This window comes from Coregonus clupeaformis, chromosome 8, assembly GCF_020615455.1.
Source record: "Coregonus clupeaformis isolate EN_2021a chromosome 8, ASM2061545v1, whole genome shotgun sequence".
NCBI lineage: Eukaryota > Metazoa > Chordata > Actinopteri > Salmoniformes > Salmonidae > Coregonus > Coregonus clupeaformis.
In genome coordinates, this window is record NC_059199.1 from 43,788,728 (window position 1) to 43,807,404 (window position 18,677).

Sequence of the window (18,677 nt, forward strand, 5' to 3'; positions counted from 1 at the left end):
TGCCTCCCGATTGCCACTATACTGCACTATAGGCTCTGATCAAAAGTAATGCACTATACAGGGAATGGGGTGCCATTTGGGACACAGTCCTAGCCTTCTAAGTGTCATTCAAAGGCTCACGTTCGGGAGAAATCCCATCTCAGAGTCCAGAGACATGACTTCCTTTAATCAGTCAATAACATAATGAACACACCTTAAAAAAGACAACAGTGGAACAGCTGACTGTCGTCGCAGAAGATAAAATGGGGATGGGGCTGTATGTGTTGTAGGCGCTTATCTTGCAGCCAGAGAGACAGAACAGGGTGTGTGTGTGTGTGACTGACCAACAGATACTGACAGTTCAGTAATGAGCCTGAAACCATTACAACGACCACAATGTCGAACACTAATGAATTCCCTGTGCCTGACTGACAACCTAGACGAACATAAAAACTCAATTTTCATAAATGTATGTCTATTGCACATAGACCTTTAGTAGACCCATCCAAACATTACCCGCCTCTTGTGGGACTGTTTCAGGCACAAAGCAATCTAGTAATACGTTACACATTGGCCTATGTAAATGGTGTGACTGAATGGAGGGATGGGGAGATGCAGGGACTGCAGTTCTAATTGTGCATATCCAAATACTGTAGATAATAAATAAATATATATATATATTATACAGAAGTCATGATGACAGTTAGTGCATTCTCTGGGTTTCTCAGCTTCATTCGAGACAGGTCAAAATAAATCAAATAAAAAAACATCACTCTGGGGAAAAGGGCAAATGAGTTGAGTTAGGATTTGGCCAACCTCCACATAGAAGCTAGCAGCGTTATAACTCTCTACGGCTGGCGTTAGAGGCATGCCCCGTCAAGCCCAGCGGTGCACAGAGCTCAGAGGCTACACACCTTTAGGCCTGACACAGACCAAGGGCATTTCTAGAGACATGGTTTTCAACACCGTCAGAGACTAAAGATTCATCATTGCATTCTGAAAAGGTTCTGTCGACAGCAGAGCTTGTGCTCACCGGAAGCCCAGATGCCTTTTGTTTTAAACATAGCACGTGTGTGTGTGTGTGTGTGTGTGTGTGTGTGCATGCATGCAAGTGTGCCCACGTGCTAGCGCCCATGCGTGTGTGTCTGTGAGTGTGTGTGTGTGTGTGTGTGTGTGTGTGTGTGAGACCTGTTCCCTCTACAAGGCAGCTGTAAATTACTGACAGCGAGCCACGTACACCGGGGGTTTCTGCGAGGGAAACGGTGCATAGCAACACGGACCCCGGCTGTGGAAAAGCTAACAAGAGCGAAGGGTTCCAGAGCAATTTATGTATCACAGACGTCTCTCTTTCCCCTCTCAGTTTACTGCCAGCCTGTAAATTAGAGGACGCCAGGGATCAGGCTGCCAGACCCCCTCGGCTGCCAAACGTTTTCTCCAAACGCGTCTGGGTGAGACCTTTGAGGAGAAAATTCACGATCGCAAATAGCGAGTCGAGTGAATGATATCATTCAGTGACCTCCAGTCTCTAAAATAGCATGACATGGCTTCACTAGTGTTGCAAAGCTCCAATGCTAATAGGATACAAGGAACGCTATGCTACTGCCCAAACTAGAGTTAGCGTTGCAGTGTTTTTGATTAGGAGCAACTTTCTTTCCCATGTAGTGTTCTTTATTTTGCAATATCCACATGGTACAAATTAAACATTGCCATGCCACAGAGCCCACGGCAACCAACAGAAAAGAGTTGGTTGTGGTTAAATGTCAAACATTTACAGAGAGCCTGAGGGGAATGTAATAGAACCTTTTCCTGGGTGTGGTAGAAATGAATCATCAACCTCAGCCTGGAGAGAGAACATTGGCACTTAGCGAGTCAGAAGTAGTGTACTCTATAGGGCAGCGGTTCCCAACTCCGGTCCTCCAGTACCTACAACAGTACATATTTTGGTTGTGGCCCTGGACAAGCACACCTGATTCTACTTGTCAACTAATCATCAAGCCCTTGACATGTTGAATCAGGTGTTTTTGTCCGGGGCTACAACAAGAATGTGTGCTGTTGGGGGTACTGGAGGACTGGAGTTGGGAAACACTGCTATAGGGAATAGGGTGGCATTTAGGATGCACCCTACAGTAATAATAATAATAATAATATGCCATTTTGCAGACGCTTTTATCCAAAGCGACTTACAGTCATGCGTGCATACATTTTTGTGTATGGGTGGTCCCGGGGATCGAACCCACTACCTTGGCGTTACAAGCGCCGTGCTCTACCAGCTGAGCTACAGAGGACCAGTACTTCCCCCACGTCAGGATACTCATTAGCCATGAGTTACTCGGTTGGTAAAACACCTCACATTAACATTCAACAACAGTCACTGGAACAATTAGCGTAGTTAACCACATTATTCAGACACAAGGCTGCTAAACTGTAGTCCTCCTAAAGTGGAGAATAAACACACACCCAAAAAAAGGAGCACCTTGAATCTCCTCAAATACTGCCTGAAATTCTTCAGATTGGAAAAAGATTTTCAGATTGACAGACACTGGTTTCATGGGGGGAAACGGTCACATAACTATGTCTCACACATTGACTTTAAAAGTCACCTGTACAGTATGAACAACCCCTGGCCTGGTTGCCTCTTCTCATATAACCCATGGTGTATTAATTTGCGCACACCGTAGAAAACCGCTTTGCAACTGAAAACGTTTTGCATTGAAAACAAAAACATTTTTATTGGACTGGTTTAATTAAGTTAGCTCCTCCCCTGTTTCAGACCATTTGCTTCAGTTTGGTTCCCAGGACAACCCCAGTATGACATCATAGGATGCAATCAGTCAGGGATTGTTGTCGCTGTCTGTCCCCTCGTGAGATGTTTGAGATGTAGCTAATATCAGATAACACTCAGAGTCTAATGGAGGAACAGAACCAGCAGCCTGAAACCTTCATGCATTTCCTCTCATGACTCAGCACACACACAATATCACACAAAGCTGGTGATTGCAAGATCCATTTCATCTCAGCCCCTTCCATGTCTTTCTAATGCCACCGTATTTAGAAGCAATAACAGCAAGTCACTGATGCGTCAAGCATTCCTTTACTGTGGGATATTATGAGAATGTTGCCATTATTGGAGAGTAACATGGGTAAATGCAAGGACAATGCAATGCAGTGTAAATTGCCTCCCTTTCCCATCCAACCCAAGTGGCTACCTGTGAACAAAGTGATAAATTAGTGATTCACATCCAAGCGGTCAATCAATGCCCTGCCATTTGATGGTGATGCTCTCCTGCTATGGTAGGAAATATCACACCACGTTGCCAGGCAAATGGGACTAGTTGGCAGGAGAAAGGGGCCGCAGTGGCTCTGTGATCTATAGTAGGTCTGATAAGAAGAAATCACCTCCCTGGCTTCTTCAGGGGGCACGGCCTGACCCCTTCCAAGCCCCCCGAGGGTTAGCCTCAGCCGAGCAAGTGGCAGGGGGAGACACGGACAGGGACACACACAGACACTACCCCTGCTCAGGGTAAGGTCACAGCTGGGTGTTTTATCTCTGATCAACACCTCCATAGGGCAGGTTGGTTCTCAGACCACAGAGGGTTTGATGTATGGAGAGGCATACCCCAATCACTCCATATGATGCATAGTGGATCTATTTTAGGAAGCAGTTTTATAGAGGATGGATGCAATGTATGCACCTAAGCCGCATAGGGACTCTTCTGACAGAGAGCTGAGTAGTGGGTGGGGGGCTATGGTTTTTAGCCAATTCACTTCCATTTTCAGATGTGATCCTAGTGCTTTCCCCAAAACTGCAGGGAATAAAAAAAACAGCACCCTGCCTGCTAGTCAGCAATCTGCAGATCTGCCGAGCCAGCAAAGCACAACATGGTGTCCTCCTACTCCATCAAAGTGCAGCTAGCCTCCTCAAGGAGAATCGAACACATTCATTCAGACACAGTGGCAACACTGGCCGGCCACTACACTGCCCACACCTCGGGCAAGTTACCGTGATGGTTCACTCCGATATTAAACTTTGTCTGAAGTTTTCAGACCTGGAATGTGGAATAATGTCGAGATGATTTCACATCCCAAAATATCTGTTGTGAGCAGCTAGCACACCTCAGTACCTCAATCCCTAATGAATAGGAGAGATAGGCTCAGACCAAAAGAAAACATGCAACAAACTTTTGGTTTCAGAATCAACGTTCTTTCTATCAGGCTGATGCATGAAGATTTCATCACCTTAGACTAAGGTGACTTCACCAAGAATAGGACAAAGCGTTGCTAAGCGTTGCTAAGCGCTGCTATCGTGTGTGTTTTTGTTTATGTGTGTCCCCTCACAAACCCATGAGATGTTGTTTAATCTTTTTTTAAGGGTAATTCTGCTGTTTGCTTGAGTAATTGGAGATGGAAGGGAGTTCCATGCGATCATGGCTCTGTATAATACTGTGTGTTGCCGAGAATTCATTTTGGACTGGTGGCATGTCTTGTGGGGTACGTACAGTGCACACAGTATTCAGACCCTTTCCCTTTTTCCACATTTTGTTGTTACAGCCTAATCCTATTCTAAAATGGATTAAATTAATTTTGTTCCTCATCAATCTACACACAATACCCCCATAATGACGAAGCGAAAACAGGTTTTAGAAATGTTTGCAAATGTATTAAAAATAAAAACAGATACCTTATTGACATAAGTATTCAGACCCTTTGCTATGACACTCGAAATTGAGCTCAGGCGCACCCTGTTTCCTTTGATCATCCTTGAGATGTTTCTACAACTTGATAGGACATGATTTGGAAAGGCACACACCTGTCTATATAAGGTCCCACAGTTGACAGTGCATGTCAGAGCAAAAACCAAGCCATGAGGTCGAAGGAATTGTCCGTAGAGCTCCGAGAGCTCCGAGGCACAGATCTAGGGAAGGGTACCAAAAATGTCTGCAGCATTGAAGGTCCCCAAGAACACAGTGGCCTCCATCATTCTTAAATTGAAGAAGTTTGGAACCACCAAGACTCTTCCTAGTGCTGGCCGCCCGGCCAAACTGAGCAATCTGGGGAGAAGGGCCTTGGTCAGGGAGGTGACCAAGAACCTGATGGTCACTGACAGAGCTCCATAGCTCCTCTGTGGAGATGGGAGAACATTCCAGAAGGACAACCATCTCTGCAGCACTCCACCAATCAGGCCTTTATGGTAGAGTGGCCAGACAGAAGCCACTCCTCAGTAAAAGGCACAACAGCCCGCTTGGAGTTTGCCAAAAGGCACCTAAAGGACTCTGACCATGAGAAACAAGATTATCTGGTCTGATGAAACCAAGATTGAACTCTTTGGCCTGAATGCCAAGTGTCACATCTGGAGGAAATCTGGCACCATCCCTACAGTGAAGCATGGGGGTGGCAGCATCATGCTGTGGGGATGATTTTCAGCGGCAGGGACTAGAAGACCAGTCAACAACGAGGGAAAGATGAACGGAGCAAAGTACAGAGAGATCCTTGATGAAAACCTGCTCCAGAGCGCTCAGGACCTCAGACTGGGAGAGGTTCACCTTCCAACAGGACAACGACCCTAAGCACACAGCCAAGACAACGCAGGAGTGGCTTCGGGACAAGTCTCTGAATGTCCTTGAGTGGCCCAGCCAGAGCCCAGAATTGAAAGCCAATCGAAGATCTATGGAGAGACCTGATCATAGCTGTGCAGCGATGCTCCCCATCCAACCTGACAGAGCTTGAGAGGATCTGCAGAGAAGAATGGGAGAAACTCCCCAAATACATGTGTGCCAAGCTTGTAGCGGCATACCCAAGAAGACTTGAGGCTGTAATCGCTGCTAAAGGTGCGTCAACAAAGTACTTATGTAAACTGTTCCTGACCCTCCTCCTCCCACTGCTGCCTTCACAGATTCTGCCATTATGCTCCTGAAGTTGCCGGTAATAGGATACACCAGGGGTCGGCACATTTTTCCATTTGGAGTGCCAATTTATCCTACCATTTCTACCGATCTGCGTGCCAGTTATGATTTTCATGGAACAGTTCATTTAATTTATAATAGTCTTTGTATCTCAAAATCTTTGTCATGTGGTTAATCTAAATTCTATCTAAATCTAAAAGTAACTTCTATTGCCATTGCCAACTATGTAAAAACAGCCTACATAAAGCCAACAAATAAAAACATTGCAGCCTGCAAGTAGAAAATATCCTATGAATCACATTGGCTGCGCATGGCCTGTCTGACATGAACTTGAAACATTGTATCAACTATAAACTGTGTCCGGCCCGAAGCTCGCACTAGCAAACTTGCAACATTGTATAAAATATTCTGGGCCTTCAGAGTTTCCTACGCCAGTGAGCTCGGGACAGAAACAGCTGTAGGCTATTTGTGCAAGGGATAAGAAGTAATCAGGTATTTTATGATGTTTCCACTGGATCAGAGCATTACATTTTTCCCTTTCATGCCGAGTGGTTATCGAAAGGGATGGAGCTGGAAATATTTGTCAAATACATTGAGAAACTATTGTCATTCTTAATGGATTCTAAAAACAGATTTCGTTTACTTGGTGTTTGAGGTGAAGAAAAAAATACTTTGAGACGCTCCACAGCTCATTAGTGGTGGTGAGTTAAGACAATCAGAAATACTATCAGACATCTCCAAATGGACAAATGTATAGGCCTACATTTGCACACAGGCCAGGTAGCCTAGGCCTACTTCTATATGCGTAGGCCTAATCAGATGCGCGTCCTTATTCAACATTGAAAGGAGCGCTCCAAACAATGAACTAAAACTTGTCTCTCACAAGTGTAGCATAGATTGTGAGCTCTGCAAACAACGACGACAATAAGAACGGTAAAATTACTATAATAATAATATATTGAATGCATTAACAGAAATTACCGTAACCAAACATTGTAGATTACAAAATGGGAATTAATGGTAAATGTAGACTACTACTGGTGATATATTTAATGGGGAATTGGTAGACACTAACAATCAAAAGGCAAACAATTCACACAATGAAGTTATGAAACAATGAATGTGCACAAAACGGCGGGAGAGAGTGCATATTCTGGAGAGAGACATGCCTTGTGCATCTTAGCCACACTCCCCCTTTTTTGGGACCGTGACATCCCTGCAGCCTCCTAAATGGATTAGTCCACTGAGACAGGCGCGAATCAGACAGGTATCTTGTGTGCCATAAAAAATATATATATAAAGAATCTCGGTCGACCAACAGCCTATCGACCAAACAATCAACCAGTTGACTAAATGGGGTCAGCCCTAACACACCCCTTTAGGATTTGGTTAAAGATATAGCAAATAGGCGTGGCAATACAGTCGGCTACCATTCTCAATAGTTTCCCAACAAGGTTGTCTATACCTGGTGGCTTATCATTATTCATGGATAACAGTAGTTTTTCCACCTCTCCCACACTAACTTGACCAAATTAAAAACAACAATCCTTCATTTTCAATATTAGATATTTTATACTAAAATATGATGGCTCACTGTTGTTATAAATCACCCATCAACTTCAATGAACGATGGAGATGAATTGGGTTTTCTGCCCATGATATCATTTAAGGTACTCCGAAGTCTTTTTCCATTGTGTTTTATGTCATTTATCTTGGTTTGGTAATATAATTTCTAGTTTAGTCACAACATTTCTCAATTTACAGTAAGTCAACTAATCAGCTGAGCAGCCTGACTCGTTTGCCACCTCTTTTGCATAATTTCTTTGGACCATACAATTTTTCAATTCATCATCAATCCAGAGGGCTCTAACAGTTCCCACAGTTGATTTCTTAACAGGTGCGTGCTTGTCAACAATTGACATGAATACTTTTACAAATACTTCCAGTGCTGCATCTGGATTCACTTCTTCATACACATCAGACCAACATAAAAAAAATAATCCTGAGAAAACATTTTGTATTATCTCTTATAAATGACTTTAGGCCCAACCTTTGGCACTTTGGCTTTCCTTGTCATTGCCACAATGTTATGGTCACTACAGCCAATGGGAACTGATATTGCTTTGGAGCAAAGCTCTACAACATTAGTGAAGATATTATCAATACAAGTTGATGTCACAGATCCAACACTATTGGTATGCACTCCAGTTGGTTGAGTGATAACCTGGGTCATATTACAGGCATTAGTCACAGTTCGAAGCTTCCTCTTGAGAGGACAGCTAGTTGCTAACCAGTCAATGTTCAGGTCACCCAGAAAATAGATCTCTCTGTTAACATCACACACACTATCAAGCATTGCATACACATTATCCAAATACTGACTGTTAGCACTTGGTGGCCTATAGCAGCACCCCAAATGAAGAGGCTTTAGATGCGGCAGGTAAACTTGCAACCTCAACAACATTTGACATGAGATCCTCTCTAAGCTTTACAGGAATATGGCTCTGAACATATACTGCAACACCTTCCTCATAGACATGATGAAATGTGTTTTTCTATTTGCCTTTGGAGCAGCAGAGAAAAGTAGACAGGACTGGAGCGACACATTACACTTGACAGGGTTTCTCTGGTGGCTATCAGATCAAATTGTGAATGCACAGTTGTCTGGCAGAATGCTTAAAAAACGAAATAATATATTCTGGAATAAACCCTGGAGGTGGGGAGCCTCCAAACCAGCCTAATAATACACTGCAATAAACACCAGGATAGGTTGTTGTGAAAGCGATGTCGCTAAGATAGAAATAGTTGCTGTGTCATTTACCAAAACAACTCCACTGAATACAAAAACACAATGGTACTTGGTTCTCAAACACCCCAAACCATCGGCCAAATGTGCCATTCCTGGCTATGTCCTGAGACTGTTGAGGAGGGTACATTATTGACCATTATAGGGAGCTGTTATATGATGCTCAGAGTGGGTGACCATATGTGGCAGCGTGGCACCACAGTAGTGTCCAGTCTACCAAGCATGTTATCCCAGCCCCTTTATCACTTTCAGCCACCATGCCTCTCATTCTCAGCTTTTACCATTGATTACAGTATAGAAGGCTACATGCAGAGTGAGCAACTGTCTTCTTTCATTGGTCTCCTTCAAATTACAGTAGATGTTTATGAGCATTGCTGCTCTTTCTCCCACATCTCTCTTCCTCTCACATGAGGAATAAAAAGTTCCCTCCAGTACCGTATGGGGAAATGTTCCTCAGACTTCATAGCCTACCAGAGCACTAGATAAACTCATCTGGCGTTACCACGGTGATGATTGAAGTGCAGACCTACTGGATCTGTCACATTTAAAATATTAACTATTGAAAGCTTGGCTATTATGGCGAGACATATTTGGCATACAGAGCTTGAAATGTGGAAATTATGAACTAGAACAGGTGAGCCATCATACCATGCTAAAATAAATAATCTCATATTAACTTAATGACAAGGACGATTTGGAAGACACAAACAGTACAGTCTGTTTAATCTGAGATAAATTAATTACTATTTTCTGCAAAGAAATTACATTAATTTCTTTCTTTCTTTTTAATTCAGAGGACCTACCTTTGATTCAGTTCTAGCACAAAGAAATAGAAACTCTATAAATGAAAGGAAGTATAAGAAACTCCCAGAAGTGACGAGAGGAAGCAAGAAACAATAAATAAAAGTAGACTTTGAGCGTCCAGGCCTGGAAATCTGGGATCATTGATGCAAATGAAAGCAGACATCCTTTATAAATGAGAGCTCACAACAAACAGCCGGAGTTGTTTATTGATGCTGTTACACAAGAAGATAAAGACCTTTTCTATCACAGCTGGAGGGGAGGGAGTGGAGGGGTTCTGAGTGTTCAGAGAAAGGATCAGTTTCACTAAATAATTAAGAAAACACAAAACGCAGGAGAGAGAGAGAGAGAGAGAGAGAGAGAGAGAGAGAGAGAGCGCTCAGCCTGGTCCATATACTTTAGTGGTGCCTCATATGAAAGCTGATATGAACGCTGAAAGGCCATGGAAGGTTCACCTCCACTATGGGTCTCACTAAAGAGCCAGTCCTTCACATGAAAAATTGACCATTTAATTAACTCACACAGTGTCCTGTCATAATGATCATATTGCACAATCACGATACTGATTGTTATCAGTGAGTGAACCTTGGGGCGATAGAATAGTGATGTACTTTATGATGTAGTCAACAAGATATTATCCTTATGTGGCCTAGCTGGTCTAGGGGTAATGCCGGTATATGTTTGAATCAAGCCTATTGCCCTTTCATACAACCTCTATCTTTCCCCACTTTCATCCTCTCCCAATCTCTGTTCAATAAAAATAATAAAATCTAAGAGTGAGTCCCTTTCAGCTCTGCTGTGGCTCTGAAGGTTGCTGTGGTACTGATTGTCATTTTACAGTATGTTGTTGTTGGTGTTGTTGTTTGAAAGTACGCTAGTGCTGTAATCTATTACAGTCAGAACAGTGAGTCAGGGACAGGGGCTGCATCCCCAATGGTACCATATTCCCTTTATAGTGCCCTACTTTTGATCAGGGCCCATAGGGCTACAAAAGTAGTTTATGTGGTGCCATTTGGGACTCAGCCAGGGAGTCCAGGACAGAGAGGAGTGTGAGAGAGAGAGAGAGAGAGATAATAGTATAATGTAAAATTCATGCAGAGCTTCACAATATGATCAGACCTTTCTGCATACCTCGGATCCCTTGAATACCATGACTCGGTTCAAAGTACAGGACACTAGTGAGGGCGATTTACATACTGTCCTGTGTATATTTTATGATGTACCCACACAGGGGAGGGAGTCGAGGGAGTAAGTGGAAGACCGGAGAGTGTGTCCCAAAGTCCCAAAGCAACTTTTCTCTCTCTTTTGTCTCTTCTGAAGTTTGTAGGCTTAGTCCAAGACGACTGGTCACAAGACTCCCCTAAATGAATAGCAGTCATCAATCCCCCCGAATGACAAACAACTTAATTAGCTTGAAAGAGAAAAAAAGATCTACTTCTTCTTCTCCGTGTCGCTTTTCGGCACACTAGATGATTTGTTGCGTATTGCTGCCTCTCCCAGGTCGGCGTAGGTACTGCACATTTATCTCATACCATCACACCTGTTTAGATAAACCCTTATCTATTTATTCTTGAGTGAGCGCGAAACGCTCAGAAGATTAAATGACCAAAACATCTCACAAAGCAGCTGTCCTCCCCTGTTCTTAAAGGAACACCGATAGTCTTTTTCCATTTTCTTTCAAGCAGTGTAACTGCTGCCAAAGTTATAACAAAGATTGTATCTTCCTTAAAACCTGTTGCCAGGTTGTGGTGGTGGAGAGAGAGAGAGAGAGAGAACACCCTATCTGGCTTCATGTGTCATCAGAGGCACAGCCTGTCTGCGAGCTTCATCTTCATCAGGTACGAGCTTCACAGTGATAAACATACGCGACGCTAGCTAGCGCATAGCTCTGCCTGTGTGGAGGCCAATCCATCACGCAGCTCAATGCTAACATGACACATCCTATTAATCCAAAGTTGGGGAGGATGAGTCGGTGCGTTGAGAAATCGTCCATAATCAGCATACTGTGCCAACTTCAGACTAAACTGGCGAGTCACTGCCAGACAGGCAAATTGGGGACATGGAGTGACATTTAACGGTGATTGGCACGGCCCTTTCTGGTTCGTTCGTATCTTATGGTTCATAAGAGCATCGGAGAAATGACAATGCCAATGACCAGTGTGTGAAACAAGGACATGTCTTGTTGTCAGAACACCTCAGCTCAATGCCTCAGCTGCCTGTTCCAAGGTTGTGGCAAAGCCTCCGTTACTGAATCCCCTCTTCTAGCTACCCCGAATCCTTCTCTCCCTTCCTACCCCGAATCCTTCTCTCCCTTCCTACCCCGAATCCTTCTCTCCCTTCCTACCCGGAATCCTTCTCTCCCTTCCTACCACGAATCCTTCTCTCCCTTCCTACCACGAATCCTTCTCTCCCTTCCTACCCCGACTCCTTCTCTCCCTTCCTACCACGAATCCTTCTCTCCCTTCCTACCCGGAATCCTTCTCTCCCTTCCTTCCCGGAATCTTTCTCTTCCTTCCTAGCCCGAATCCCCAAACATTACAGATCCCACAGGGACTAACGGTTAACCAAATTATTCCGCTAAGTCATTACGAACCCAGGAGGAGGAAAAGTGAAAGTAATTTCTACTTAGGAGACTCATCTAGAAGTTTAGTTTCCGTACTTGTCTTAGTGAGATAAACCTAAACTATGCAGTGTAACTTGTGTTCCTTGTAGATTTGAAACACATAGAAGATTGCTTTAAAGAACATTGAAAAATAAGTATACCTAGGTTTCTGGCACGGGAGGGAATGATATTTCGATTATTTTTCCTCAGAAACACCATTAATAAATCCAGGCTCTAAAGCACAGAGTCAAGTTGATGCCCTAGGCCAGGGGTGTCAAACGTCCGGCCCGCGGGCCGGATCAGGCCCGCAAACGGGTTTAATCTGGCCCGCGAGATGATTAAAAAAAATATATAAATAAAAATACAATAATAATAATAATATTTTTGTAAAGTATAAAAATGCGCTGCAATTTTTCAATAAAATAAACTGCTGTTCCAATTGCGTCCACTGGATGGCGCAATAGCAATTATGTTAAGCAAGCAAACTGTTTATACCGGGGCAGAGCAAGTAGGTCAAGCACGTGCAGCCAATGAGCTACTTTGTTTTGCCCGCGATATTTATTACGGCTTCTACTTTTAACATTATGTGCTTTGGCACCCTCATTGCCCCAATATGTCTCTGTCAAAAAAGAGAAAAGTGGACGCAGAGTGCAGAGTGTTCCAAGAAAAATGGTCATCCTATTTATTCACGGAATTGAATGGGAAAGCTGTATGTTTGGTGTGTTCAGAGCATGTTGCAGTGCTGAAAGAATATAACCTTCAGCGCCACTATGTGAGTCTTCATGCCGACAAATATGACAACTTTCAAGGACAGCGGAGATGAGAGAAGGTGAATGAACTGTTGGCGGGTCTGAAGAAACAGCAGTCTGTGTTTAATCACAGCTGAGACATCAGTGACGCTGCAGTGAAAGCTAGCTACCTCATTGCTAATGAAATCGCAGTGGCTTCAAAACCATTTAGTGAGGGTGAATTTGTAAAAACATGCATGATGAAGGCAGCGGAGATTGTGTGCCCTGAAAAGCGGCAGGCTTTTGCAAATATCAGCCTGACAAGAAACACAGTTGCAGACAGGATTTCCGATCTTTCAGTGGATTTGGACAGCCAGTTGAAGCAAAAAGTAAAGTCATTTATTGCGTTTTCGGTTGCAATTGATGAAAGCACGGACATTACAGATGTTGCACAACTGGCCATTTTCATCCGCGGAGTTGATGGCACATTGACCGTCACCGAGGAGTTCGTGGAGTTGGTGCCGATGACAGATACAACGACAGCAGCTGATATTTTTACCGCACTCGTCGGCGCGCTGGACAGGGTCGGAGTGGACTGGTCCCGCGCTGTCAGCCTGGCTACAGATGGTGCGCCCTCAATGATCAGGAAAAAAGCAGGCGTTGTGACAAAGTTCAGAGAGAAAGTGCAATCTGCAAATGGAGGACGTGATTTTTTGACTTTTCACTGTATTTTGCACCAGGAGGCTTTGTGTTGCAAGTCATTAAAGATGGATAACGTCATGAAGGTGGTCATCCAAACTGTTAATTTCATCCGATCCAGAAGCCTGAATCACCGTCAGTTTGACAGCCTTCTCAGAGAGAAAGACCACATCTATGGCCTGCCATACCACACTGAGGTAAGATGGTTAAGCCGAGGTGCTGTGCTGAGGCGTTTCTTTGATTTACGAGAAGAACTTGAACAGTTCATGGAAGAAAAGGGCAAACCAGTGTTAGAATTTCATTCCGCAGAATGGATGCAGGACCTTGCATTTATGGTGGATGTTACAGAGCACCTGAATAACTTGAACAAACAGCTGCAAGGGCGCAACAAAGTTGTCACGCAGTATTATGACAGCATACGTTCTTTCAAGTTGAAGCTGTCATTGTGGGAGACGCAACTTGCCGGTGGTGATGCAGCTCACTTCCCCTGTCTGAAAAATGTGTGCGCGACCCAACATGTGGCAGACATGAAGCGGTTCAAAGATAAAATAACGGGACTGTTACGGGAGTTTGAGCAACGCTTTCAGATGTATGTTTATATGTTTTTATGTTGATGTGCTATTGTTTTTAATTGATTTTATTTTATTTGTATATTTAACCTATTCTTGACTCTGTGGTTCTTGCACTTGTTTGGGGAACAGGATTTCATTATTTTTATCTACATTTCTGCCTGAGAAATGACACCCTGATATAGTTATGTGATCTGTGATATACTTCTGTGAATCACTGAGGCATTGTGTGTTTGTGTGTTCTTTGTCCTCAGAACTTTCAAATAACTTGAGGTGTTTTATGATTAATAGTGATGTTGTGCTTTTGGACACTGTCCTCAGGCTCCAGCTTTATATGTTTTTATGTTGATGTGCTATTGTTTTTAATTGATTTTATTTTATTTGTATATTTAACCTATTCTTGACTCTGTGGTTCTTGCACTTGTTTGGGGAACAGGATTTCATTATTTTTATCTACATTTCTGCCTGAGAAATGACACCTGATATAGTTCTGTGATCTGTGAAACAGTTCTGTTAATCACTGAGGCATTGTGTGTTTGTGTGTTCTTTGTCCTCAGAACTTTCAAATAACTTGAGGTGTTTTATGATTAATAGTGATGTTGTGCTTTTGGACACTGTCCTCAGGCTCCAGCTTTATGTTTATATGTTTTTATGTTGATGTGCTATTGTTTTTAATTGATTTTATTTTATTTGTATATTTAACCTATTCTTGACTCTGTGGTTCTTGCACTTGTTTGGGGAACAGGATTTCATTATTTTTATCTACATTTCTGCCTGAGAAATGACACCCTGATATAGTTCTGTGATCTGTGAAACAGTTCTGTTAATCACTGAGGCATTGTGTGTTTGTGTGTTCTTTGTCCTCAGAACTTTCAAATAACTTGAGGTGTTTTATGATTAATAGTGATGTTGTGCTTTTGGACACTGTCCTCAGGCTCCAGCTTTATGTTTATATGTTTTTATGTTGATGTGCTATTGTTTTTAATTGATTTTATTTTATTTGTATATTTAACCTATTCTTGACTCTGTGGTTCTTGCACTTGTTTGGGGAACAGGATTTCATTATTTTTATCTACATTTCTGCCTGAGAAATGACACCCTGATATAGTTCTGTGATCTGTGAAACAGTTCTGTTAATCACTGAGGCATTGTGTGTTTGTGTGTTCTTTTTCTTTAGAATTTTCAAATAAACTTGACGTGTTTTATGATTAATAGTGATGTTGTGCTTGTACTATTTTGGACACACTGTCCTCAGGCTCCAGCTTTATGTTGTATGTTGATCGTATTAAAACAAAGAAAACAATCTGAAGTTGTTGTTTTTAAGTTATATATACCATGATTTTTCCGGTCCGGCCCACTTGGGAATAGATTTTCCTCCATGTGGCCCCTGAGCTAAAATGAGTTTGACACCCTTGCCCTAGGCCTTCAAACTACCTTGACTTTTCCTCCAACCCACATTTATGGTGCTTCTCCCCATAGGAGTCCCAGTTCTCATACAAACCACAGCTGGTGCTACGCCATCTAGTGGCCAAGGTATAAAATAAACAACACAGGCGGGAGTGACAGTGTCAGCTTCCACTGAGCACTTCTTCTCTTCTGTTTGATTCCCCCATGCAAATGTGTCTGCAGCCAGGTAATAAAAGTCTCAGGAAGAGAAGACAACTCACTCTGTAGGATTGTGATGCATGGCCCTGCTGATTGCAGGCGCTTTATATGAGCATGCAAATGTGATTTGCGGGGTCTGGACATGACAGAGGCTCTGGGTCTGGGCAGAGAGAGAGAGCGAGAGCGTTTGGCCCAATAAAAGCACCACCACCACCACTCACAAGCTACTTTTCAAAAGAGCCCATTCGTCGTCCACTTAAATAAGATTAATTATCTCGTAGAAAAAGGTCTATGATATAGAATGACTCTCCCCGGACTGAGAAAATGAATGTCTCATTCTCTTCATATCTCTCTCCAGCTCATTCAGGAGGATAGAGTGACAAGTGCCATCTCTCATGAAGAGAGAAGGGCATTTTCTGCTTGGCTAGAGAACAATTTGAGCGTTCGGGAAGTCTTGTGTCTGTCTGAGTGTTTATCAAGTTAACGGAGTAGCAGGGATTTCTACCGGTGTGGCCTAATCCTTTAATAAACAACAAAATATTTAGTCATTCCTCAGTGGGCGTCTAGCCAAGCTTATAAGATCTTCTCCAAGAGTGTACTATACCACAGATTAAAGCTGTCTTTTATAACTTTACCAGGCATTGTACCAGACAGACGGCTCATTAAAGATACAGTATTAATGGCCACCTACTTAATAGAGACAAATGTTTGTTTCCTGATCCCCTGAACATCAAACAAGGATATCCTTTCTTTGTGTTAATGGGACAAGACCAGGTAAAATGCTGGCCCCAATTATAGCCTGGCCATGTAGTCACATGGTGATCAAAAACTCCTGGCCCTACAAAAAACTTAAACCCTAGGTTGGCCGTGCTAAGCAGACACAAACCCTATGTAAGGTCTTGGTTGGCCTTGCTAAGAAGAAACAAACCCTAGGTAAGGTCTTGGTTGGCCTTGCTACTGTAAGAAGACAGGAGAAAGTAGCTAGCTAGCATCCTTACCGTGCAGAGGTCCTTGTACTGCATCTTCTGGAACTTGGTGTCGGCGTTGCCGGCGCAGAGCTCCACGTATCCCAGTACCACCTGGAACACAGTGTTGTGGATGGCCTGGGTAAAGTGCATGTGGAGCTGGTCCATGGCCGTCTATGGAGAGAGGAGACACAGGGATCCAGATTATTACAGGGGACGGATAGTGTCATGACATGGCGGTGTTGTGGATGGCCTAGGTGAAGTGCATGTGTTGCTGGTCCATGCCCTAACGAAATTGAATCATTAACGATAAGAAAAAATCCCTCCACACAATTAAAATCACAGTGCAGTTACCACAAAACGACCACTAACAGGTCCCAATCATCTTCATAAAGGTTTAATTTCTTTAAAAATAGGCCTACTTAACACAACTATGCTGTAACGTTAGTAAGAGTGGATATAAAACGCTCCGCACGTCATCGTCATTAACAGTTGGAAAAGAAAGCGCTGATTACAGAAATTATTGCAGTTGATATGCAGCTATTGCCAATGGCCTACTTGAGTTGCGCGGTCATTTCTAAATTAAGTGCTGCAAGAGCCATTAGAGCTGTGACTTGCGCTACTAAAACAGGTCTTTCTCATCAATATCACCGTTCACTCCTGTTTCAACAGGGTGTTATTCTCTTTATAATGGGAGTTGAGACATACAGTTAAAAGCATTAGGAAGCTACATTTCTTCCCTTTTTAACCAGTAGATAGCCGCATTTGGCGTGTGTTTTCTTTTGCCCTGTGTTTGATTAGTGAGCTTAAACTTGGTGGGCAGGCCTTTGTTAAACATGAAACAAAGTAGCCCCTAAACTAACGAATACACTATTTGCCTTCATCAAAACAATGTTTTTGTTGCATATTTCAGTCTGGGACCTGCCTAGGTTTAGGGGGGGGTTGGTGTTGGTGGTTGTAACCTATTCTAAATGGCACACTATAGCAGTTCGCAAAAAAAACTTAAATATGCCAAAACTGCAGCTCGTGGTTATTTTAAGTCCATTTAGAATTTCTGCTAAAGCTGTCTTGATTTGGCAAGGAATGTAGCTCGTCTAGTTTTGTTTGTGTAGCCCATCAGTTAGTTACGATTCCGCTCCAGCCATGACCATGAGTCCGTCCTCCCCAATTAAGGTGCCACCAACCTCCAGTGTTTGAAAACCAATTTACTCTAGCTCCGGCAATGAGATCCGGAGGCTCCGAATGGAGGGTGTGACGCAATTGCAGAGCCTCCAGAGGCTTGCGGAGGCCAAATCGAGCTCCGTACCGCTTCGCTGTGCGCCTCCCAAATGTTGTCACAATGCGGAGGGCTCCGTATAGCTCCACGAAGCGCAATAAATATGAATGCTCTGACTTCTGCAGAAGCCATATCACAGTAAATGCTGTATGGACACTGCAAATGCGGATTGACCATGCAGATCCTTTAAGCATACTGTATGACTGTGGTAGAACTGTGGTAGAAAATGTTCCCATTTGTCACATCCCTAGAGAGACACAGGGATACAGATTATTACGAGGGGAAGGATAGTGTTGTGACATGGCATGACCACCAGCACAGTCAAAGGGTGCCTTAATTACAGATTCATTAAATAAAAGCCTGAAATGTTTGCTCCTTAGCCCTTTATCAAAACACAAAGCCAACCCTAGAGACAAAAAGTGTCCCATATTTTCATTGAAATACTGCGCTAAAATGACTTTTCCTCAGTGTTTTGTACCTTACCCAGCGTCCGTTCATTAATCAATGTCAACGTTGGCACAGCAGCACAGAAAGGAGAGTTATGACTCAGTAGATTGGTCAATGACACCAATCAGCAGGTTAACAGAGTCTTAAGAACTGCATGGGGTTGTGCCCCAAATGGCACCCTATTCACTATATAGTGCACTACTCTTGACCAGAGCCCTATACTTTAGACCAGGGCCTGAAGGTCAGCAATCTTCTGTGTACATACATACAGTATGTACCGGAACGCTAAGTCTAGGTCCA

General features: G+C 43.2%; 1 protein-coding gene across 4 annotated transcripts in view; it reads right to left on the bottom strand.

The window, feature by feature from the left end:
* Positions 1–18,677, bottom strand: part of vps50 (VPS50 EARP/GARPII complex subunit) — a 227,764-nt gene that overhangs the window by 106,093 nt on the left and 102,994 nt on the right. For all 4 annotated transcript variants that reach the window (XM_041884002.2, XM_041884000.2, XM_045222025.1 and 1 more), the window contains exon 12: positions 16,688–16,828. In XM_041884002.2, coding sequence (XP_041739936.2) covers positions 16,688–16,828 — 141 coding nt within the window. The remainder of the gene's footprint in view (positions 1–16,687; positions 16,829–18,677) is intronic.